This window comes from Bombina bombina, chromosome 6, assembly GCF_027579735.1.
Source record: "Bombina bombina isolate aBomBom1 chromosome 6, aBomBom1.pri, whole genome shotgun sequence".
NCBI lineage: Eukaryota > Metazoa > Chordata > Amphibia > Anura > Bombinatoridae > Bombina > Bombina bombina.
Window position 1 is genome coordinate 426474955 of NC_069504.1, and position 24949 is coordinate 426499903.

General features: G+C 40.9%; 1 protein-coding gene across 2 annotated transcripts in view; it reads right to left on the bottom strand.

The window, feature by feature from the left end:
• Positions 1–2847: 2847 nt before the first annotated feature.
• Positions 2848–24949, bottom strand: part of RNF14 (ring finger protein 14) — a 243020-nt gene continuing 220918 nt past the window's right edge. The window contains exons 8-9 of one of the 2 annotated variants that reach the window (XM_053717169.1): positions 19069–19175; positions 2848–3091 (exon numbers count right to left, since the gene is read on the bottom strand). In XM_053717169.1, coding sequence (XP_053573144.1) covers positions 19115–19175 — 61 coding nt within the window. In that variant the 3' untranslated portion in view covers positions 2848–3091; positions 19069–19114. Of the gene's footprint in view, positions 3092–18880; positions 19176–24949 lie in introns of those variants that run through there. The other variant, XM_053717168.1, reaches the window with a different exon arrangement.

A 24949-nucleotide genomic window follows, 5' to 3' on the forward strand; every position in this document is an offset into this window, starting at 1 on the left:
TCTGGCGAAGCAGTTCTTGCAGCTCTATTACTATGATATAATGTTTAGCATGTGTATATTTGATGTTATGTTTAAGTTTATTACTTCCTTCAATCTTAATACTAGTTTTCCGGACCTACCCAGGGTCCTAGTAGACATATGAAGGAATCTGTATAGTGTAGGCCTAGACTGGGCCTGCATCTCCCAAAAATCCTCTGCTTAGCAAATTGATTCCATTGGGGTCCAAAAGTGGCCTCAGGTGTCTTTGAGGAAAAAGAGGGCGCTTTTAGGTTTGCTCCCCAATACTTAATCATTCGAGTCATGTTTTAACTTGGGAACATTATGTAACTGTTATGATAAGGGAACTATCCCTAAATATTTGCTTATGTATTTCCTATGTACGTGATATTTGTTCTGTATCTCCTGTTTGACATAAGTTTGATTGAGCAAACCGCCTACTATTCTTGTAATTGTTATTCCCTCAATAAAAAAACTTCTTTTATAAAAATAAAAAAATAAAAAATGTTGATTTTCCATTGTTCTCTCAAAGTATTGGTGATTGTTTTAAGGACAGATATAAGATAAAGAAGCAGGTATATGTGCACAATGTGATACAGTAATGAGATCTGATTATACCTACAAGCTCAACCTATTTTATTAGGCTGTGGCTTCAAAGCACAAAATCAGAGCTTTAATATACAGAAATAAACCTTAAAAAGCTAATTTTCATACATTTTTTACTCTGCAGTTGGTAAAAAAAGCAATTGTGAACACATTAAGGGAAAAACTATTTTACAGTATACTGTCCCTTTAAGGCACAGAATTGCAAACAAACCTCCCAGATAAAGCAGGCTGCTGATTAAATGATTTCTTTCAGCTGGCAAGCAGGTGGAGCCAACGTTGCAGCAAACAGAAAAACACAATATTCCTTTCCTGTGATCAAGCCATCTAGTGGCATAGTGGTAAAACAACAGGCTGGGAAATAACAGCTGCAAAAATAGAGACAGGTCCCAGGTTCAATTCCAGGCTGAACCCTGACACATATATTGGTTGACTGGATAATCACCACAAATTTTTGAGTACACAAGAATGCAACTAATTTATGCTTGCCAAGTGAGGCTAACCCTCATTTAATATACCTCAACGCCCACACACTCCCCATTAGCCACCTGGCCCTTCTTGTTTTTAATTAGTGTTGGGTTCACACTGTATAACGACTGGATGTGATATTCCCTTTCCTTATACCCAGCAATAGATTAATGTAGTCGTTGTCATTTTTTCAATAAAGTGTTACATTTTAAACTTACTATTTTTTAACTGTCTTTAAGGCTTTTCTTTAAATTGGAACTTGGTTCTCCCCCCTCTTTTTTTATACCCTTCAGACTCAAAACTTAATATCTATTTTCCTTTTTATCTAAACCAATGCCCTCTTATTACAAAACAGGAGGAAGACACTGGTAGATATCTGCCCTTGACGTCTATAAATGTGCCTATAGATGAACAGTATTATAAAATGCTTTTTTTTTCCTCACAAAATGACTCATTTAAGGGATTATGTTGACAAGGTTGTGGGCAACAAGGCACCTACAAAAACTGTTGGTCACCATCCTTTATGATTCTATTGAGATTTTTTTAGCTTCTATGTGCCAGGGAGTAAAGATTGCACGCAGTTCCTGAACCCACCTCATGAAGAATAAATAAATCAAACGACAAACACTCATAATTACCAGCTTTTAATTATTATAAGTTTATTTCGAATTTTATATCTGTCTTTTAATAAAGGAGCTAACTTCAATCCCTTAGATTTATCTACAGAAGTCTCCTAGACGTTCATTGTGTTTTTCTGCTGAAAATCATTAGATAAATTATTATGATCGACACCTGTTTCCCTTAAGTTGCTTTCTATAGGAGACAAGTTGAGACTTTTTCATAAAACATTGCTTTTTTCTAAACTCCTTAGTAATCAATATTTATTTCTAGGGTTATTATGCCTCATACTTATAGGTTGTTTCTGAAGATCAAGTGAAAAGGTTGTTTGGATTTTCTTTGTTCCAAAGAAATCAAGTAAATTGTGTCCAGATTTAGGCATAATACAGGTTTCTTTCGTTAATTGTTCTTACACTGGTAGTTCTAGATCTAAATTTGCTGTGAAACATTTTCATTTCTAGTTTGCAACTCTTACTTTTGACAGTTCTGATGGTTTTAATAAAGTTCTTTCTGCTCTTCCAGGAATGCCAGCAACTCATTTCAGGACATCAAGGTATTTAATAAGCCTGTGCATTCTGAGGTTTCGGATGCTTCCGAAGGTGGCGGCTGCTTGCGGCGTTTGGCTCTTTTCGGAGTCGGATTTCAGCTTGTGAAAGTGCAACACGAAGATCTGAATTTGCACAGATCTTAGTGTATTGCACTTTCACAAAAAGAAATTTGGCTCCGAAAAGATGCCGCATTCTGAGGCATCCAAAACCTCAGAATGCACAGGCCCAGTATTTAATGGACGAAAACACAGCTTTTAAGAGGTTGGTGATTTAGGTTCATCAGAATTATGAAAGTAAATCTGGCCAAGTGCTGTTGTATCCCATCAAAGTCTAATTCCTTGGAGTTATCTTTAATACACAGTACATTCATTTTTCTTGTTCCAGGGATTGATTGGGGCAGCTCTAGAAGTGCTTTGAATGCAGTTTCATGTGATACAACTGCACTTGTACTTTTCTGTTTAGTGGAAAAGCAGCTCTAAGTATCTTTCTCAACTGGTGGGAGAGCAGAGGAAGGGGTGAAATCTAACCGGACTGTAACAAATACAGATAAAAGCCTGTAGAACGGGAGTGTGCTATATGTAATCAACTCAGAGAATAACAGGACAGTAAACACTTTGAGATTTTTATATAAAATGTTTATTTTTTTCCCAGTAACTTTAGTCTGTCCTGTGAACAGGAAGGGCACATGACATACTTCTAAAGACGTATACTGGAATATATCTGTCCCAAAGTAGTTTCAGCACAAATTAGTAGATGGGGAACTGCAATACATGGGTGATTTGCTGGCATAATGACCATGGCTAGCCTTGTCTCCTTTATTCCTCCATATAAGGCACACAGTGGGTAGAGTTTGGCTGCTGAAAAAAAAAATGCAGTAAGCACTGGCATTCAAAATTATTTCAAACCCACCAACTACAGTAATTTACTGCAAGGCTGCTGAAAAAAATGTGCAAATGCAAAGTTTTTACTGTCACTTTCAGAAAGTAAACAATTAAGGCATAGGATTTCCTGTTATCCCAGAGTAATTTGAGGCTTAAGTCTGACAATTACTTCAACAACCAAGATGTTTCAGTTGTGTTGCTTTAGAATAGCATATCAGCCAAGTCTAAATGTTTTTAAAGCAAATTAACATCCTTTTTACTACATTTATTTTTCAATAGCCTTGACCCACCATTTACCTTATTTGAAGAAACCAATCTGGGCTGTAGTCCACAGACAGCAAGGGTAGCTACTGTCATAACATTAGTATAAAGTACATTGTTTTAGGCAAAACAAAGAGTTATACAGAGTGGCAGATCTTCTGGAGGGTGGACAGATACTTACCTTTAATCAGATGCAGGATAGAATCCACCCCTATAAGTTACACTGGTTTCTTTATCTACAGGTTTCCTCATCCATCTCTAAACACTATTCTAGCCAAACCTCCCAACCATACACAACATTAGAAAGCTTATGTAGTAACTCAATTAGGAACAAGAAGACAATTACTCAATTATATTTGGCCTTGCAGACAGCTTAATTTAATTCCAAATCACTAATGTTGGAAAGATGGTAGAGAGATATAGGGAAAGAATACCCCAAGGGCAAATTAGACTTGATTCTTCAGAATACTAGTAAGGGTCTAATTAGTGCAGAAAATCTTATAAAAACCTCCTATAGATGGTATCTCACCCCTATAAAGGCCTCACATTTCCCCCCTCAACACAACAGACAATGTTATAGTGGGTGTTCGGAACACAGGACATACATCCATATGTTGTCGGAGTGCCCTAAAGTAAAACCAATTTGGGATCAGTTATCTGAATTAATAGGAAAACTGCTAAATGAGAGGTTTACTTTGTCGATACCCCAGGCCCTGCTTAATGAGCACATCAAATCTTATAACTGCAATAAATACATTAGAATCCTTTGCACAGCCAGATACTGGAAGGTGGGAGCCCCATTCTGGCCAGAAATACTAGATAAAATGAATAATATATACACTATGTCTGAATTAGCCTCTTAGATTCAAGGTACTAATGACTATTTTCAAAAGATCTGGTACTACTGGATCACAAGAGGAGATATTTGAATAGCGGGGAAACAGGGGGGAACTGGTCGTCCCCCCTCTTTCCCTATTGAAGTTTTAGTGAAGCGGCTGCGGAGCCGAGGTTAGGAGATCCCTTTAGCCAAATCTCTATATCTATGCCTACAAATAACAGAATTTATGTTTACCTGATAAATTTCTTTCTCCTACGGTGTGTCCGGTCCACGGCTTCATCCTTACTTGTGGGATATTCTCATTCCCTACAGGAAGTGGCAAAGAGAGCACAATAGCAGAGCTGTCCATATAGCTCCCCCTCTAGCTCCACCCCCCAGTCATTCGACCGATGGTCAGGAGAAAAAGGAGAACCATAGGGTGCAGTGGCGACTGTAGTGTACAAAAACAAAAATTTTAAACCTGACTAAAAGCCAGGGCGGGCCATGGACCGGACACACCGTAGGAGAAAGAAATTTATCAGGTAAACATAAATTCTGTTTTCTCCTACATTGGTGTGTCCGGTCCACGGCTTCATCCTTACTTGTGGGAACCAATACCAAAGCTTTAGGACACGGATGAAGGGAGGGAGCAAGTCAGGTAACCTAAACGGAAGGCACCACTGCTTGTAAAACCTTTCTCCCAAAAATAGCCTCCGAAGAAGCATAAGTATTGAATTTGTAAAATTTGGCAAAAGTATGCAGAGAAGACCACGTTGCTGCCTTACAGATCTGTTCAACAGAAGCCTCATTCTTGAAGGCCCATGTGGAAGCCACAGCTCTAGTAGAATGAGCAGTAATTCGTTCAGGAGGCTGCCTTCCGGCAGTCTCATAAGCCAATCGGATGATGCTTTTTAACCAGAAGGAAAGAGAGGTAGCAGTAGCTTTCTGACCTCTCCTCTTACCAGAATAGACGACAAACAATGAAGATGTCTGTCTGAAATCCTTTGTTGCGTCTAGAAAGAATTTTAAATCACGAACCACATCTAGATTGTGTAACAAACGTTCCTTTTTAGAAACTGGATTAGGACACAGAGAAGGAACAACTATTTCCTGGTTAATATTCCTATTGGAAACCACCTTTGGAAGAAAACCAGGTTTGGTACGTAAAACGATCTTACCTGTATGGAACACCAGATAGGGTGAATTACACTGCAAAGCAAACAATTCAGAAACTCTTCTAGCAGAAGAAATAGAAACCAAAAACAAAACTTTCCAAGATAGTAACTTAATATCTATGGAATGTAAAGGTTCAAACGGAACCCCTTGAAGAACTGAAAGAACTAAATTTAGACTCCATGAAGGAGTCACAGGTCTGTAGACAGGCTTAATTCTGACCAACGCCTGTACGAACGCCTGAACATCTGGCACGGCTGCCAGACATTTGTGTAACAAGACAGACAGAGCAGATATCTGTCCCTTTAAGGAACTAGCTGACAGACCTTTCTCCAAACCGTCTTGGAGAAAGGAAAGAATACTTGGAATTCTAATTTTACTCCATGAGTAACCCTTGGATTCGCACCAATAGAGATGTTTCTGCCATATCTTATGGTAAATTCTCCTGGTTACAGGCTTTCTAGCCTGAACCAGAGTATCTATAACTGATTCTGAAAACCCACGCTTAGATAGAATCAAGCGTTCAATCTCCAAGCAGTCAGCTGCAGAGAGACTAGGTTTGGATGTTCGAATGGACCTTGCACTAGATGGTCCTGTCTCAATGTTAGCTTCCATGGTGGAGCCGATAACATATTCACCAGGTCTGCATACCAAGTCCTGCGTGGCCACGCAGGAGCTATTAGAATCACCGAAGCCTTCTCCTGTTTGATCCTGGCTACTAGCCTGGGGAGTAGAGGAAATGGTGGAAAGACATACGCTAGATTGAATGACCAAGGCGCCACTAATGCATCTACCAATGTCGCCTTGGGATCCCTGGACCTGGACCCGTAGCGTGGAACCTTGGAGTTCTGACGAGACGCCATCAGATCCAGATCTGGAATGCCCCATAGTTGGTTAACTGGGCAAAGACCTCCGGGTGAAGTACCCACTCCCCCGGATGGAAAGTCTGACGACTCAAATAATCCGCCTCACAGTTGTCTACTCCTGGGATGTGAATTGCAGATAGATGGCAGGAGTGATCCTCCGCCCATTTGATGATCTTGGATACTTCTCTCATCGCCAGGGAACTCTTTGTTCCTCCCTGATGATTGATGTACGCTACAGTCGTCATGTTGTCCGACTGAAATCTTATGAATTTGGCCTCCGCTAGTTGAGGCCAAGCCAGGAGCGCATTGAATATCGCTCTCAGTTCCAAAATGTTTATCGGGAGAAGAGATTCTTCCCGAGACCATAGACCCTGAGCTTTCAGGGAGTCCCAGAACGCGCCCCATCCTAAGAGACTGGCGTCGATCGTGACAATGATCCACTCTGGTCTGCGGAAACTCATTCCCTGGGACAGGTGATCCTGAGACAACCACCAGAGGAGCGAGTCTCTGGTTTTCTGGTCCATTTGTATCTGGGGAGACAAATCTGCATAATCCCCATTCCACTGCTTGAGTATGCACAGTTGCAATGGTCTTAGATGAATTCTGGCAAAAGGGACTATGTCCATTGCCGCAACCATTAGACCGATTACCTCCATGCACTGAGCCACAGAAGGCTGAGGAATGGCATGAAGAACTCGACAAGCATTTGAAAGTTTTGACTTCCTGACTTCCGTCAGAAAGATTTTCATTTCTACCCAGACTATTATTGTTCCCAGGAAGGGAACCCTTGTGACCGGGGACTGAGAACTTTTTTCTACGTTCACCTTCCACCCGTTAGACCTTAGAAAGGCTAGAACAATATCCGTATGAGCCTTCGCTTTGTGGAAGGACGACGCCTGAATTAAGATGTCGTCTAGGTAAGGTGCTACTGCAATGGCCTTAGCACTGCTAGAAGGGATCCTAACACCTTTGTAAAAATTCTTGGAGGCCAATCCAAAGGGAAGAGCCACAAACTGATAATGCTTGTCCAGGAAGGCGAACCTTAGGAACTGATGGTGAACTTTGTGGATCGGAATATGCAGGTATGCATCCTTTAGGTCCACGGTAGTCATGTATTGACCCTCCTGGATCATTGGTAAAATTGTTCGAATTGTTTCCATTTTGAATGATGGAACTCTGAGGAATTTGTTTAGGATCTTTAAGTCCAGAATTGGCCTGAACGTTCCCTCCTTTTTGGGAACTACAAACAGGTTTGAGTAAAAACCCAGTCCTTGTTCTGCTTTTGGAACTGGGTGTATCACTCCCATTTTTAAATTTTTTAAAAGGTCTTCTACGCAATATAAGAATGCCCGTCTCTTTGCCTGGTCTAAAGACAAGCGAGACATGTGAAACCTTCCCTTTGGAGGAAGGTCCTTGAATTCTAGGAGATACCCCTGAGAGACAATCTCTAAAGCCCAGGGGTCTAGGACATCTCTTGCCCAAGCCTGAGCAAAGAGAGAGAGTCTGCCCCCTACCAGATCCGGTCCCGGATCGGGGGCTATCCTTTCATGCTGATTTGGTAGCAGCAGCAGGCTTCTTGGCCTGTTTCCCCTTGCTCCAGCCTTGCAATGGTTTCCATGCTGGTTTGGGCTGGGAAGTGTTACCCTCTTGTCTAGAGGCTGTAGAGCTAGGAGCCGGTCCGTTCCTGAAATTGCGAAAGGAACGAAAATTAGACTTATTTTTTTGCTTTGAAAGGTCTATCCTGTGGAAGGGCATGGCCCTTTCCCCCAGTGATGTCTGAAATAATCTCTTTCAATTCTGGCCCGAATAGGGTCTTACCCTTGAAAGGAATAGTAAGCAATTTTGTTTTGGACGACACATCCGCCGACCAAGATTTTAGCCAAAGCGCCCTGCGCGCCACTATTGCAAAACCTGAATTTTTCGCCGCTAATTTAGCTAATTGAAAAGCGGCATCTAAAATAAAGGAATTAGTCAACTTCAGTGCGTGAATTCTGTCCATGACTTCATCATATGGAGTCTCCTTCTGGAGCGAATTTTCTAGTTCATCGAACCAAAAAGACGCCGCCGTGGTGACAGGAATAATGCACGAAATTGGTTGAAGAAGGAAACCTTGCTGAACAAAAATTTTATTAAGCAATCCTTCTAATTTTTTATCCATAGGATCTTTGAAAGCGCAACTGTCCTCTATTGGAATAGTTGTGCGCTTAGCTAACGTTGAAACTGCCCCCTCTACCTTAGGGACCGTCTGCCATGCGTCCCTTCTGGGGTCAACAATGGGGAACATTTTCTTAAATATAGGAGGGGGGACAAAAGGAACACCTGGCTTCTCCCACTCCTTAGTCACTATATCCGCCATCTTAGGTATCGCAAACGCATCAGTGTGTACTGGGACCTCTAGGAAATTGTCCATTTTACACAATTTTTCTGGGATCACCAAAGGATCACAATCATCAAGTGCAGCTAGGACCTCCTTAAGTAGGGCGCGGAGGTGTTCTAGCTTAAATTTAAATGTTATGGTATCAGGCTCTGCCTGCTGAGAAACTTTTCCTGTCAGAAATTTCTCCCTCAGACAGGCCCTCCTTCACCGCCAATTCAGCTTGATGTGATGGCACTACAGATAAATTATCCTCTGCGTCTGCTTGCTCATTGTCTGTGTTTAAAACTGAGCAATCACGCTTCCTAGGAAAGGCTGGCAGTTTGGATAAAAAATGCTAATTGTTGCATAGTAATCGCAATTGGTGCGCTAGATGTACTGGGCATCGCCTGCGCGGGCATAGCTGGTGTTGACACAGAAGGAGAGGAAAGCAAGCTATCTTCACTACCTTCAGCTAAAGAATCATCTTGGGCTATATTTTTAAGTGTGATTGTACTGTCCTTAAGCTGGTTGGACGCTATGGCACACTGCACACATAAATTTAATGAGGGAACCACCTTGGCCTTTGGACATACAGAACATAGTCTATCTGAAGATTCAGACATGTTTGACAGGCTTAAATAGAACTACAATGCAATAAAAATTATTTTTGACAAAAACGTTACTGTCTCTTTAAATAATAAAAGAGCACACATTATTACTGAAACATCAAAAAACCATGAAATAAACATCCGATTTTAATGAAATTTTCACCACAGAGCCTTAATGCTTTGAAAAGATTGCACACAAATTTTCAGACCAATTAACCCCTTAATGCCCAAACCGGAGCTAAAAACAGTTATTAACCGGTTAACACACTACAGTACTAGCCCCAGCTTCCCCTGTAGCCTTTACCTTTCTTAGGGATTATTTTAGTAGGAAATAAGCCTCTCTGGAGTCCTTTCTGATGCCCCACATGAAGCTGCATGGATCTGATGCCCCACATGAATCAACTGCTCAATTGAGGCCTGAAAATGAGGCCTCCTCCCTCTTTATTCCAGAGTGGAGGGGCCTTTCTGACTAGATTTAGGTGTCCAAATAAGTGCCAGGCCGAAATTAAACCCCAAAAGTGTTTTAAAGTCTGCAAAAACACCTTATTTATAGTGAAAAACATGCTAAAAAGCAATCGATTTTAAAGCCCACAATAGTGTCAACCAGCATATAGCCCTAAATATAAGCCATCATTTTATACAGAGTCTAAGAAAAAATGGCTTACCTACCCCTGTAGGGATTTCTGACAGTCTTCTAGCATTACATGGTCTTGTTAGAAAAATGACTGATCATACCTGAAGCAGTTAAGCCTGCAAACTGTTCCCCCCAACTGATGTTCTCTAGTTTCAACAGTCCTGTGTGGGAACAGCAATGGATTTTAGTTACTGGTGCTAAAATCATACTCCTCTCAACAGAAATCTTCTTCACTTTCTGCTGCAGAGTAAATAGTACAAACCGGCACTATTTTAAAATAACAAACTCTTGATAGAAGAAATAAAAAACTACAACTAACACCACATACTCTTTACCACCCCCGTGGAGATTCTACTTGTTCAGAGCGGCAAAGAGAATGACTGGGGGGCGGAGCTAGAGGGGGAGCTATATGGACAGCTCTGCTGTTGTGCTCTCTTTGCCACTTCCTGTAGGGAATGAGAATATCCCACAAGTAAGGATGAAGCCGTGGACCGGACACACCAATGTAGGAGAAATATTGATTGGTTTATCGAGCTGGTTCAGACTTTCAAAGTTCAGGGGGGGGAAAAAAGACATTGTTTTTTGTTCTTTAGAGTTTATTAATGCAATATTATTGTTTGCTTTGAATTATACCTCATGTACATGCTTAGATACAGGACAACATTGGTCTCTGTTCCAGATATGTATCTTTCTTTTGACTTACGCCATGAATGAGGTCTGGTCTTATGACCCTGTATAATGAACTCATATACTCCAGGTTTTGGAGAGAAGAATAGGGGACCGTGTCTCTATAAGAACTATATGATGTTATGTTATCCCACTCCACTTCTCTCACTAATATGTAATATCTTCATATTAACCCGTCCATGTGAGATAATTGGTATACCATATTATATGTTGTCATTCTATGCAACAAATATTTCAATAAAAATTATTTCATTATAAAGTACATTGTTTAGCAGTTATTTAATAACTCTAATTTGGGACAGATATGCAGCAGGATTAACCTGGACTGCTCAGCAGGTGCATTTTAAGATATGAGAAATAAAAACATTTTTGGAAATATATTGCAAAAATACTATATAAAATTGAAATTCACCCATGCACATTTCAATACTGAACTTTCTGTCCCTTAAAAAAAAAAGTCTTTACAATTTGTTTAGAAAACAAAAATTAGGTCACCAGAAGTATGAATTAAACATTAATGTTTCCCCAAATGCTGATGTTTGTACATAATGAACAATGATATATTCTAGATAATTTGCAGCCACAGAGGATTGATACAATAGGTTCCACAAAGTCACTAACTTGTGTGTTTTATACGATTTATTCTTATACATAAATCAAATCATAATCACAGCAGTGACATATAGGACTCCTTTGAATAGGTAGACTCTATAACACATTTCTTAATGGCATCACCTAGACACAGACAAAAATGAGGAATATACTCAAAAAGCCAGCAAAAAGGCATAGGTGAGGGTAAAGAGACACCAAATTGTTAGCAGCCTCCTTATTTCCAACATTTTCTTATAAGGATGTAAACTCATAAAAAATAATCTACAAGGAAAAAATGGCAGTTTTTTTTTTTTTTACAAATATTGTAGCAAAGTTTTTTATAGCACCTAACCAAAAATTAAGCCATAGCTCTAGCATATTGAGCTTTTAACTGAAAAGTTGGAGTTTCTTCCCATAACCCAATGCTGTGGGGCAAAAAAAATCACTTCTCTTAGTACTACTTTAAAAAATGAATTACAGCCATGAAAAATTAAATAATTAAAAAACTCTAAGGAGCATCAGTGATCTAGAAAAATGAAAGGCCACAAATTGGAAACCATTTATGGGAATAGATAGAATTATCTAAACATCAAACACCTAGATCCAGAACAGGAATACATCTGATTAAAGAGGTTCCTTTGGTGAAACCCTCACAATTCTCATAAACTGTTTCTAGCAGAACAATGGATAAAACAAACCTTAGGAACAATGAATCACTAAAAAAAACATTAAAAAGGACATGGAGGTCAAAAAACATAATTTATGCTTACCTGATAAATTCCTTTCTTCTGTTGTGTGATCAGTCCACGGGTCATCATTACTTCTGGGATATAACTCCTCCCCAACAGGAAATGCAAGAGGATTCACCCAGCAGAGCTGCATATAGCTCCTCCCCTCTACGTCACTCCCAGTCATTCGACCAAGAATCAACGAGAAAGGAGAAACCAAGGGTGAAGTGGTGACTGGAGTATAATTTAAAAGATATTTACCTGCCTTAAAACAGGGCGGGCCGTGGACTGATCACACAACAGAAGAAAGGAATTTATCAGGTATGCATAAATTATGTTTTCTTCTGTTATGTGTGATCAGTCCACGGGTCATCATTACTTCTGGGATACCAATACCAAAGCAAAAGTACACGGATGACGGGAGGGATAGGCAGGATCATTATACAGAAGGAACCACTGCCTGAAGAACCTTTCTCCCAAAAATAGCCTCCGAAGAAGCAAAAGTGTCAAATTTGTAAAATTTGGAAAAAGTATGAAGCGAAGACCAAGTTGCAGCCTTGCAAATCTGTTCAACAGAGGCCTCATTCTTAAAGGCCCAAGTGGAAGCCACAGCTCTAGTAGAATGAGCTGTAATTCTTTCAGGAGGCTGCTGTCCAGCAGTCTCATAGGCTAAACGAATTATGTTACGAAGCCAGAAGGAAAGAGAGGTAGCCGAAGCCTTATGACCTCTCCTCTGACCAGAGTACACGACAAACAGGGAAGACGTTTGTCGAAAAACCTTAGTTGCCTGCAAGTAGAACTTGAGGGCACGAACTACATCCAGATTGTGTAGAAGACGTTCCTTCTTTGAAGAAGGATTTGGACACAAGGATGGAACAACAATCTCTTGATTGATATTCCTGTTAGTGACTACCTTAGGTAAGAACCCAGGTTTAGTACGCAGAACTACCTTGTCTGAGTGAAAAATCAGATAAGGAGAATCACAATGTAAGGCTGATAACTCAGAGACTCTTCGAGCCGAGGAAATAGCCATTAAAAACAGAACTTTCCAAGATAACAATTTTATATCAATGGAATGAAGGGGTTCAAAAGGAACACCCTGTAAAACGTTAAGAACTAAGTTTAAACTCCATGGCGGAGCAACAGTTTTAAACACAGGCTTGATCCTAGCTAAAGCCTGACAAAAGGCCTGGACGTCTGGATTTTCTGACAGACGCCTGTGTAACAATATGGACAGAGCTGAGATCTGTCCCTTTAATGAGCTAGCCGATAAACCCTTTTCTAACCTTCTTGTAGAAAGGACAATATCCTAGGAATCCTAACCTTACTCCAGGAGTAACCTTTGGATTCGCACCAGTATAGGTATTTACGCCATATCTTATGGTAAATCCTTCTGGTAACAGGCTTCCTAGCCTGTATCAGGGTATCAATAACCGACTCAGAAAAACCACGTTTTGATAAAATCAAGCGTTCAATTTCCAAGCAGTCAGCTTCAGAGAAGTTAGATTTTGATGTTTGAATGGACCCTGTATCAGAAGGTCCTGTCTTAGAGGTAGAGACCAAGGCGGACAGGATGACATGTCCACTAGATCTGCATACCAAGTCCTGCATGGCCATGCAGGCGCTATTAGAATCACTGATGCTCTCTCCTGTTTGATTTTGGCAATCAATCGAGGGAGCAGCGGGAAGGGGGGAAACACATAAGCTATCCCGAAGTTCCAAGGTGCTGTCAAAGCATCTATCAGAACCGCTCCCGGATCCCTGGATCTGGACCCGTAGCGAGGAAGTTTGGCGTTCTGGCGAGACGCCATGAGATCTATCTCTGGTTTGCCCCAACGTCGAAGTATTTGGGCAAAGACCTCCGGATGAAGTTCCCACTCCCCCGGATGAAAAGTCTGGCGACTCAAGAAATCCGCCTCCCAGTTCTCCACTCCCGGGATGTGGATTGCTGACAGGTGGCAAGAGTGAGACTCTGCCCAGCGAATTATCTTTGATACTTCCATCATTGCTAGGGAGCTTCTTGTCCCTCCTTGATGGTTGATGTAAGCTACAGTCGTGATGTTGTCCGACTGAAACCTGATGAACCCCCGAGTTTTTAACTGGGGCCAAGCCAGAAGGGCATGGAGAACTGCTCTCAATTCCAGAATGTTTATTGGCAGGAGACTTTCCTCCTGATTCCATTGTCCCTGAGCCTTCAGAGAATTCCAGACAGCGCCCCAACCTAGTAGGCTGGCGTCTGTTGTTACAATTGTCCAGTCCGGCCTGCTGAATGGCATCCCCCTGGACAGATGTGGCCGAGAAAGCCACCATAGAAGAGAGTTTCTGGTCTCTTGATCCAGATTCAGAGTAGGGGACAAGTCTGAGTAATCCCCATTCCACTGACTCAGCATGCACAATTGCAGCGGTCTGAGATGTAGACGTGCAAAGGGAACTATGTCCATTGCTGCTACCATTAAGCCGATCACCTCCATGCATTGAGCTACTGACGGGAGTTGAATGGAATGAAGGACACGGCATGCATTTAGAAGCTTTGTTAATCTGTCTTCTGTCAGATAAATCTTCATTTCTACAGAATCTATAAGAGTCCCCAAGAATGGAACTCTTGTGAGAGGAAGAAGCGAACTCTTCTTTTCGTTCACTTTCCATCCATGCGACCTTAGAAATGCCAGAACTAACTCTGTATGAGACTTGGCAGTTTGAAAGCTTGAAGCTTGTATCAGAATGTCGTCTAGGTACGGAGCTACCGAAATTCCTCGCGGTCTTAGTACCGCCAGAAGGGCACCCAGAACCTTTGTGAAGATTCTTGGAGCCGTAGCCAATCCGAATGGAAGAGCTACAAACTGGTAATGCCTGTCTAAGAAGGCAAACCTTAGATACCGGTAATGATCTTTGTGAATCGGTATGTGAAGGTAAGCATCCTTTAAATCCACTGTGGTCATGTACTGACCCTTTTGGATCATGGGTAAGATTGTCCGAATAGTTTCCATTTTGAACGATGGAACTCTTAGGAATTTGTTTAGGATCTTTAAATCCAAGATTGGCCTGAAAGTTCCCTCTTTCTTGGGAACCACAAACAGGTTTGAGTAAAACCCTTGTCCTTGTTCCGACCGCGGAACCGGATGGATCACTCCCATTAATAACAGATCTTGTACACAGCGTAGAAACGCTTCTTTCTTTATCTGGTTTGTTGACAACCTTGACAGATGAAATCTCCCTCTTGGGGGAGAGAATTTGAAGTCTAGAAGGTATCCCTGAGATATGATCTCTAGCGCCCAGGGATCCTGAACATCTCTTGCCCAAGCCTGGGCGAAGAGAGAGAGTCTGCCCCCCACTAGATCCGGTCCCGGATCGGGGGCCCTCGGTTCATGCTGTCTTTGGGGCAGCAGCAGGTTTCCTGGCCTGCTTGCCCTTGTTCCAGGACTGGTTAGGTTTCCAGCCTTGTCTGTAACGAGCAACAGCTCCTTCCTGTTTTGGTGCAGTGGAAGTTGATGCTGTTCCTGCTTTGAAATTCCGAAAGGGACGAAAATTAGACTGTCTAGCCTTAGCTTTGGCTTTGTCTTGAGGCAGGGCGTGGCCCTTACCTCCTGTGATGTCAGCGATAATTTCTTTCAAACCAGGCCCAAATAAAGTTTGCCCCTTGAAAGGTATATTAAGTAATTTGGACTTAGAAGTTACATCAGCTGACCAGGATTTTAGCCACAGCGCCCTACGTGCCTGAATGGCGAATCCTGAGTTCTTAGCCGTAAGTTTGGTTAAATGTACTACGGCTTCCGAAATGAATGAATTAGCTAGTTTAAGGACTCTAAGCCTGTCCGTAATGTCGTCTAGCGTGGTTGAACTAAGGTTCTCTTCCAGAGACTCAATCCAAAATGCTGCCGCAGCCGAAATCGGCGCGATGCATGCAAGGGGTTGCAATATAAAACCTTGTTGAACAAACATTTTCTTAAGGTAACCCTCTAATTTTTTATCCATTGGATCTGAAAAAGCACAGCTATCCTCCACCGGGATAGTGGTACGCTTAGCTAAACGGTCCCTCCACCTTAGGGACCGTTTGCCATAAGTCCCGTGTGGTGGCGTCTATTGGAAACATCTTTCTAAATATAGGAGGGGGTGAGAACGGCACACCGGGTCTATCCCACTCCTTAGTAACAATTTCAGTTAGTCTCTTAGGTATAGGAAAAACGTCAGTACTCGCCGGTACCGCAAAGTATTTATCCAACCTACACAATTTCTCTGGTATTGCAACAGTGTTACAATCATTAAGAGCCGCTAAAACCTCCCCTAGTAAAACACGGAGGTTTTCCAATTTAAACTTAAAATTTGAAATATCTGAATCCAATCTGTTTGGATCAGAACCGTCACCCACAGAATGAAGCTCTCCGTCCTCATGCTCTGCAAGCTGTGACGCAGTATCAGACATGGCCCTAGTATTATCAGCGCACTCTGTTCTCACCCCAGAGTGATCACGCTTGCCTCTTAGTTCTGGTAATTTAGCCAAAACTTCAGTCATAACAGTAGCCATATCCTGTAATGTTATCTGTAATGGCCGCCCAGATGTACTAGGCGCCATATTATCACGCACCTCCCGGGCGGGAGATGCAGGTACTGACACGTGAGGCGAGTTAGTCGGCATAACTCTCCCCTCGCTGTTTGGTGAAATTTGTTCAATTTGTACAGATTGGCTTTTATTTAAAGTAGCATCAATACAGTTAGTACATAAATTTCTATTGGGCTCCACCTTGGCATTGGAACAAATAACACAGGTATCTTCCTCTGAATCAGACATGTTTAACACACTAGCAATAAACTTGCAGCTTGGTTACAATCTTATTTAACAAAAACGTACTGTGCCTCAAAGAGACACTAAACGATTAAATGACAGTTGAAATAATGAACTGAAAAACAGTTATAGCATCAATCCTTAAAAACAACACAACTTTTAGCAAAGGTTTGTTCCCATTAGTAAATTAACAATAATTAAATTTGAGACATAAAAATTACAGAGCAACGTTTTTAATCACAGTCAATATATAAGTCTCACAGCTCTGCTGAGAGAATCTACCTCCCTCCAAAGAAGTTTGAAGACCCCTGAGTTCTGTTAGAGATGAACCGGATCATGCAGGAAATACAAGAGTAACTGACTGGAAATTTTTGATGCGTAGCAAAGAGCGCCAAAAACGGCCCCTCCCCCTCACACACAGCAGTGAGAGAGAAACGAAACTGTCACAATTAAAACAAGCAAACTGCCAAGTGGAAAAATAATGCCCAAATATTTATTCACTCAGTACCTCAGAAAATGCAAACGATTCTACATTCCAGCAGAAATGTTTAACATGATAAATACCTATTAAGAGGTTTAATGTACTTTTTACAGAGTAATTCCGGTGAAATACCATCCCCAGAATACTGAAGTGTAGAGTATACATACATGTCATTATAACGGTATGGCAGGATTTTCTCATCAATTCCATTCAGAAAATAAAAACTGCCACATACCTCAATGCAGATTCATCTGCCCGCTGTCCCCTGATCTGAAGCTTTTACCTCCCTCAGATGGCCGAGAAACAGCAATATGATCTTAACTACTCCGGTTAAAATCATAGTAAAAAACTCTGGTAGATTCTTCTTCAAACTCTGCCAGAGAGGTAATAACACGCTCCGGTGCTATTGTAAAATAACAAACTTTTGATTGAAGTTATAAAAACTAAGTATAATCACCATAGTCCTCTCACACATCCTATCTAGTCGTTGGGTGCAAGAGAATGACTGGGAGTGACGTAGAGGGGAGGAGCTATATGCAGCTCTGCTGGGTGAATCCTCTTGCATTTCCTGTTGGGGAGGAGTTATATCCCAGAAGTAATGATGACCCGTGGACTGATCACACATAACAGAAGAAATCAAGTTTTATGATTCAGACAGAGTATTAAAAAACCCTAAAATCTTTACGCTAAAGAAACTGCCAATATTATTATTTTTTTCTTTCTGACATTTAAATCAAACATATAAATGACTTGATAAATCATATTCTGGAAAAAAATATGTTGATACATTCATCAATATCAGCTAAAATCTCCGTTAAATATGCTCGAGACGCATTTTACTCACTATGGTTTACAGCAATATGGAAATTGGTGAATTGAATTATCTAATAAAATACTTTGTAAGGATTGTACCATATGATTGTGAATTTGTATGCATTTGAGTATTTAAAATATAAAGTTTTTTTAATATAAAAAAAAAAAAAACACTCAGTACATTCGTTTTCCATTATTTCCTCAAAATATCTGTAAGCACTTTTAAGCAAAGCTCACATCTCTGAAATTGTTTTGACAATTCCAAAAATCAAGGCAATCAACTGTATGGTCCTAAAGAACACGTAAATAACCCTTTTAATATTGCTTTGGTTAGAAGATACAAAATTATATTTAGATTTTGCTGCAGCTGTAGAAAAGGGGACTGCATCATATATAATTCATATCATAGACGTAATCATTTTTAAATGGCTTTCACAAGAGGGAAATAGCAGGCTAAAATAGGCAACACTGTATTTTAATCGTAAAGAGACACTGAACCCAACTTTTTGCTTTCTTTCATGATTCAGATAGAGCATGTAATGTTAAGCAACTTTCTAATTTACTCATATTATCAATTTTTTTTCCGTTCTCTTGGTATCTTTATTCGAAAAGGTATTAAGCTTACGAGCCAGCCCATCTTTGGTTTAGCACCTGGGTAGCACTTGCTGATTGGTGGCTACATTTATCCACCAATCAGCAAGCATTATCCAGGTGCTGAACCAAAGATGGGCCGGCTCGTAAGCTTACATGCATGCTCTATCTGAATCATGAAAGAAACAATTTGTGTTCAGTATCCCTTTAACTACCTAGAAAATCTAGCATGCTTGCAGGTAGAGCACATTCCATTTGAAAATGAATAAACTGTTAGTAGCTAAGTGGAATGTGATCTTGGCTTATGTCAACAATGTTGATTATGAGCTCCTGCTATATCTACTGATCCCCAGGTAGGAACAAATTAAAATTCTTAGCATAGTGTTTTGGGTTTGTTTTACTTAGTTGTAAGAGGCAAAACATTATTTGAAACTGCCATATTGATTACTTTACATGAATTGACCAGAAACAAACTATTCATCAAAATAAAAAAAATATGCCACAATTTAATGGTCACAGGATACTGGTGTTTCATGTTGCTTATTTCTGTAACACCAACAAAGTAACCTCCATGTTAGTGGATGTCCTGATTCCTTTGACAAATAAATTAGCATCAGTCTTCCTCATCTTCCGAATCCCAAAGTTCCCCATCCGCGTTAGTGCCATGAAAAAGCCTGAAATAAAAAAAAAAAAAAAAGATCAGAAGTAGCAGTAGCCCTTTAAATTTCCCTGCACACATTTCTCTTTTAATATGGCAATGCAGTAGCAATTACATATTTATTCAATTAGGGAGGATGTCAACTTTAACAGGTACTTTGTGATAGCAACCTGAGCATATAACATTGTTTTTGGTCAAATGTACCTGAGCAAAGCATCTGCATTGAGCTAGTTCACACAGTTTGGATTGGCAGCGCTATGGATGCAGATAAACTATGAAATCTAATGGATATTTCTCCTCCATCTCTCTACATCATACCACACTACTCTTCTATACAATTGGCTTCTTCATATCATCTCTATAGGGTCTTATTTATATGTTTCTATGACTGCTGCCTAGCCTAGATGCAGTACAAAAAGTAGTAAAAAAAAAAATATATCTGAGGGATACGAAAGGTCAAAATTAAGCTTTAGTTACCAAGAGAGAGAGAGTGTTAGTTAAAAACAAAACATCTTTTCATGTACACCCTTTCTGAGGAAACAACTCCTGCCAATCGTGCAAGAATTCACACTATGGGCCAGATTACAAGTGGAGCATTATTTAATGCTCCCGCTCGAGCATTAACTGTGCTTAGAAGTAAGCTTTTTGCGCGTGTCGGGTAGTGCTCGTATTACAAGTTGAAAGTAAACTGTTTTTGCTCGTGTGCTAACCCGACCAGAGTGTAGAAAGCCAAACTTAGAATATTGTGCACACGATAACCTATTATTACCCCATAGAAGTCAAAGGAGCAAAAAAAGTGTGAAAAAACCAAAGACCTTACTCGCACGCAAACACAATCACATTATCTAGTGCGCTAACCCGACATGAAAATATTAATATTTCAAATTTGCAGCCTATATTCAACTTTTGCAGCCTATACATCCACTTGGCTTAATGTTGAAGAAGGATTCTATCAATGTTTCCCCCTCTTATTCCCGCCCCCCCCAATATGCTCAATTCCTATCACTCTAAGGCAGGCATGATTCCCCCCATGACAAACTTCAAAATGTCTTGCAACAGGACTGTCCTTATTTTTGTTATTTATGTCATATCTTTGGTCTCTCACTCTGTCCTTCAATTCCCTACCAGTTTTTCCTATATAGAACCTAGGACAAGAACATGATAACACACAAATAACTCCTGTGGTGTTAAATGTTATCCATTGTTTTATTTTGTAGGTTTTTGAATGGGTGGTAGAGAACATTTTAGTTTTTGGGATACTACTGGGCTTCCTATTAATCCATATTCAGTGTTCAAAAAGATGTTTTCCTTACCGGCTTCTAGTATTGAGCTTTGGGAAACTATACCTAATATGGATGGCGCAATTTCCACTTTATTTAAACGCACAACTATCCCTTTAGAGGATAGTAAATCTTTTAAGGACCCTATGGATAGAAAATAAGAGTCTTTTCACAGAAAAGCATTTCTACAAGCGGGTTAGATGTTTAAACCAGCTATTAGTATAGCTTATGTTGTAGCTGCTTCAAATCTTTGGTTTAACAATCTTTCTTATAAGACAAGGCCCGAGATTTTCTTAGAAGCATTTAAAGCTTTTATAAGAGGTGAAATTTTGGCCTATCTGTGTAAGTGGAAAAATAAATCTAAAACCAGGGAGATAAAACATGCAAACCAAGTTCGAAATAGTTATGAATCCTATATTGTAAGTCCAATTAAAAGTAAGTGGGAGGAATACCTCAAGCATAGAAAAGAGAGGAATCTTTTTTTTTTTTTTTTTTTTTTTTTTTAATATAGAACTTTCCAAGAGGATTTAAAACAAAAAGCCACATTTTCTGGTAGCTTTGGCAAGTCTGCTAAATATTTGGCTATATTAACCAAGAATAGACAAACCAACAATGCTGTTAAATCGTTGAGGCAAGACCACAGGATAATTACAGATCCCAAGGAAATTAAGGAAAGCTTTTTTGATCATTAGAAAGATATCTACACTAAAGATAATATAAACTTGCAGAATAACAATCTCTTTTGGTCTACACTTATAACTTCTTAAATAACCCACCATGATCTTGAGGAACTAAATAGGCCTATTTCATTGGAAGAAGTCCCAGAAAAGGAAATTTATGCTTACCTGATAAATTGATTTCTTCTACGATACGACGAGTCCACAGATTTCATCCTTACTTGTGGGATATTATCCTCCTGCTAACAGGAAGTGGCAAAGAGCACCACAGCAGAGCTGTATATATAGCTCCTCCCTTTCCTCCACCCCCAGTCATTTGACCGAAGGTTTAGGAAGAGAAAGGAAAAGCTAAAAGTTGCAGAGGTGACTGAAGTTGTAAAAATAAAACAAAATATAATCTGTCTAAAAAATGACAGGGAGGGCCGTGGACTTGTCGTATCGTAGAAGAAATCAATTTATCAGGTAAGCATAAATTTCCTTTTCTTCTACAAGATACGACGAGTCCACGTATTTCATCCTTACTTGTGGGATACAATACCAAAGCTACAGGACACAGATGAAAGGGAAGGACAAGACAGAGACCTAAACGGAAGGCACCACTGCTTGAAGAACTTTTCTCCCAAAAACAGCCTCAGAAGAAGCAAAAGTATAAAATTTGTAAAATTTAGAAAAAGTATGAAGGGACGACCAAGTCACAGCCTTACAAATCTGTTCAACAGAAGCCACAGCCCTAGTAGAATGAGCCGTAATTCTTTCAGGAGGCTGCTGTCCAGCAGTCTCATATGCCAGGCGGATGATACTCCTCAGCCAAAAAGAAAGAGAGGTAGCCATAGCTTTCTGACCCCTACGCTTTCCAGAATAAACAATGAATAATGAAGATGATTGACGGAAATCCTTAGTCGCCTGCAAGTAAAACTTCAAGGCACGGACCACGTCCAGGTTATGTAACAGACGCTCCTTCTTAGAAGAAGGATTAGGACACAAGGAAGGAACAACAATTTCCTGATTAATATTCTTATTTGAAACAACCTTAGGAAAAAATCCAGGTTTGGTACGTAAAACCACCTTATCAGAATGAAATATAAGGTGAATCACATTGTAACGCTGAAAGCTCAGAAACTCTTCGAGCAGAAGAGATAGCAACTAAAAACAGAACTTTCCAAGATAATTTAATATCTATGGAATGCATGGGTTCAAACGGAACCCCTTGAAGAACTCGAAGAACTAAATTCAAACTCCAGTGAGGAGTAATTGGTCTAAATACAGGCTTAATTCTAGTTAGAGCCTGACAAAAAGACTGAACATCTGGCACATCTGCCAAACGTTTGTGAAGCAAAATTGACAAAGCAGAAATTTGTCCCTTTAAGGAACTGGATGATAACCCTTTCTCCAATCCTTCTTGGAGAAAAGACAGAATCCTGGGAATCCTAACTTTACTCCATGAGTAACCCTTGGATTCACACCAATAAAGATATTTACGCCATATCTTATGATAGATTTTTCTAGTGACAGGCTTTCGAGCCTGTATCAAAATATCGATGACCGAATCAGAGAATCCTCGCTTAGATAAAATCAAGCGTTCAATCTCCAAGCAGTCAGCTGCAGAGACATTAGATTTGGATGTTGGAAAAGACCTTGAATGAGAAGGTCCTGTCTCAAAGGAAGTCTCCACGGTGGCAGAGAGGACATGTCCACTAAATCCGCGTACCAAGTCCTGCGTGGCCACGCAGGCGCTATCAGGATTACTGAAGCTCTCGCCTGTTTGATTCAAGCAATCACGCGTGGAAGGAGAGGAAACGGTGGAAACACATAAGCTAGGCTGAACGACCAAGGCACTGCCAGGGCATCTATCAGTTCGGCCTGTGGATCCCTCGACCTGGATCCGTAACATGGAAGCTTGGCATTCTGACGAGATGCCATCAGATCCAGTTCCGGTCTGCCCCATTGGTGAATCAATGAAGCAAACACCTCCGGATGGAGTTCCCACTCCCACGGACGACTTAGAAAATCCGCTTTCCAGTTTTCTACTCCTGGGATGTAGATTGCCGACAGGTAACAAGAGTGGGCCTCCGCCCATTGGATTATCTGGGATACTTCTATCATCGCTAAGGAACTCCTCGTTCCCCCTTGATGATTGATATATGCCACAGTCGTGATGTTGTCCGACTGGAATCTGATGAACTTGGCCGAAGCCAACTGAGGCCATGCCTGAAGCGCATTGAATATTGCTCTCAGTTCCAGGATATTGATTGGAAGTAGAGACTCCACCTGAGTCTAAACACCCTGAGCCTTCAGGGAATTCCAGACTGCACCCCAGCCTAGAAGACTGGCGTCCGTTGTCACTATCACCCACGAGGGTCTGCGGAAACATGTCCCCTAGGACAGATGATCCGGCGACAACCACCAAAGAAGAGAGTCTCTGGTCTCTTGATCCAGATTTATCTGAGGAGATAAATTCGCATAGTCCCCATTCCACTGTCCGAGCATGCACAGCTGCAGTCGTCTGAGATGAAAGCGGGCAAACGGAATGATGTCCATTGCTGTTACCATTAATCCAATGACCTCCATACACTGAGCCACTGATGGCCGAGGAATGGACTGAAGTGCTCGGCAAGTATTTAGAATCTTGGTTTTTCTGACCTCCGTCAGAAATATTTTCATGTCTACCGAGTCTATAAGAATCCCCAAAAAGGGAACCCTTGTCCGTGGAACTAGTGAACTCTCTTCTATGTTCACTTTCCAACCGTGAGTTCTCAGAAAAGACAATACTATGTCCGTGTGAAATTTTGTAAAATGATAAGTTGACGCCTGAATCAGAATATCGTCCAGATAAGGTGCCACTGCTATGCCCCGCAGTCTGAGAACCGCTAGAAGAGACCCTAGAACCTTTGTGAAGATTCTGGGTGCTGTGGCCAACCCAAAGGGAAGAGCCACGAACTGATAATGTTTGTCCAGGAAGGCAAATCTTAGGAACTGATAATGATCCTTGTGGATAGGGATATGAAGGTAAGCATCCTTCAAGTCCACGGTGGTCATATATTGACCCTCCTGGATCATTGGTAAGATTGTTCGTATAGTCTCCATCTTGAACAATGGGACTCTGAGAAACTTGTTTAGACACTTGAGATCTAAAATGGGTCTGAAAGTTCCCTCTTTTTTGGGAACCACGAAAAGATTTGAGTAAAACCCCTGTCCCTGTTCCGGTTTTGGAATGGGACAAATTACTCCCATGGTAGAGAGGTCTTTTACACAGCGTAAGAACGCCTCTCTTTTTATCTGGTCTGCAGATAATCATGAAAGATGAAATTTCCCTCTTGGGAGAAAATCCTTGAATTCCAGTTGATACCCGTGGGTCACGATTTCCAGCACCCAGGGGTCCTGAACATCTCTTGCCCAAGCCTGAGCAAAAAAAGAAAGTCTGCCCCCTACTAGATCCGGTCCCGAATCGGGGGCCGCCCCTTCATGCTGTCTTTGTAGCAGCAGCGGGCTTCTTGGATTGTTTACCTTTATTCCAAGCCTGGTTGGGTCTCCAGACTGACTTAGATTGAGCAACATTCCCTTCCTGCTTTGTGGAGGAAGAGGAAGCAGAGCGTCCTCCTTTAAAGTTTCGAAAGGAATGAAAATTATTTTGTTTACCCCTCATCTTAACAGACTTATCCTGAGGTAGGGCATGGCCTTTACCTCCAGTAATGTCAGAAATGATTTCCTTCAATTCAGGCCCGAATAGGGTCTTACCTTTTAAAAGGAATAGCTGAAAGCTTAGATTTTGATGACCAAGATTTTAGACATAACGCTCCTCGCGCTAGAATGGCAAATCCTGCATTTTTCGCTGC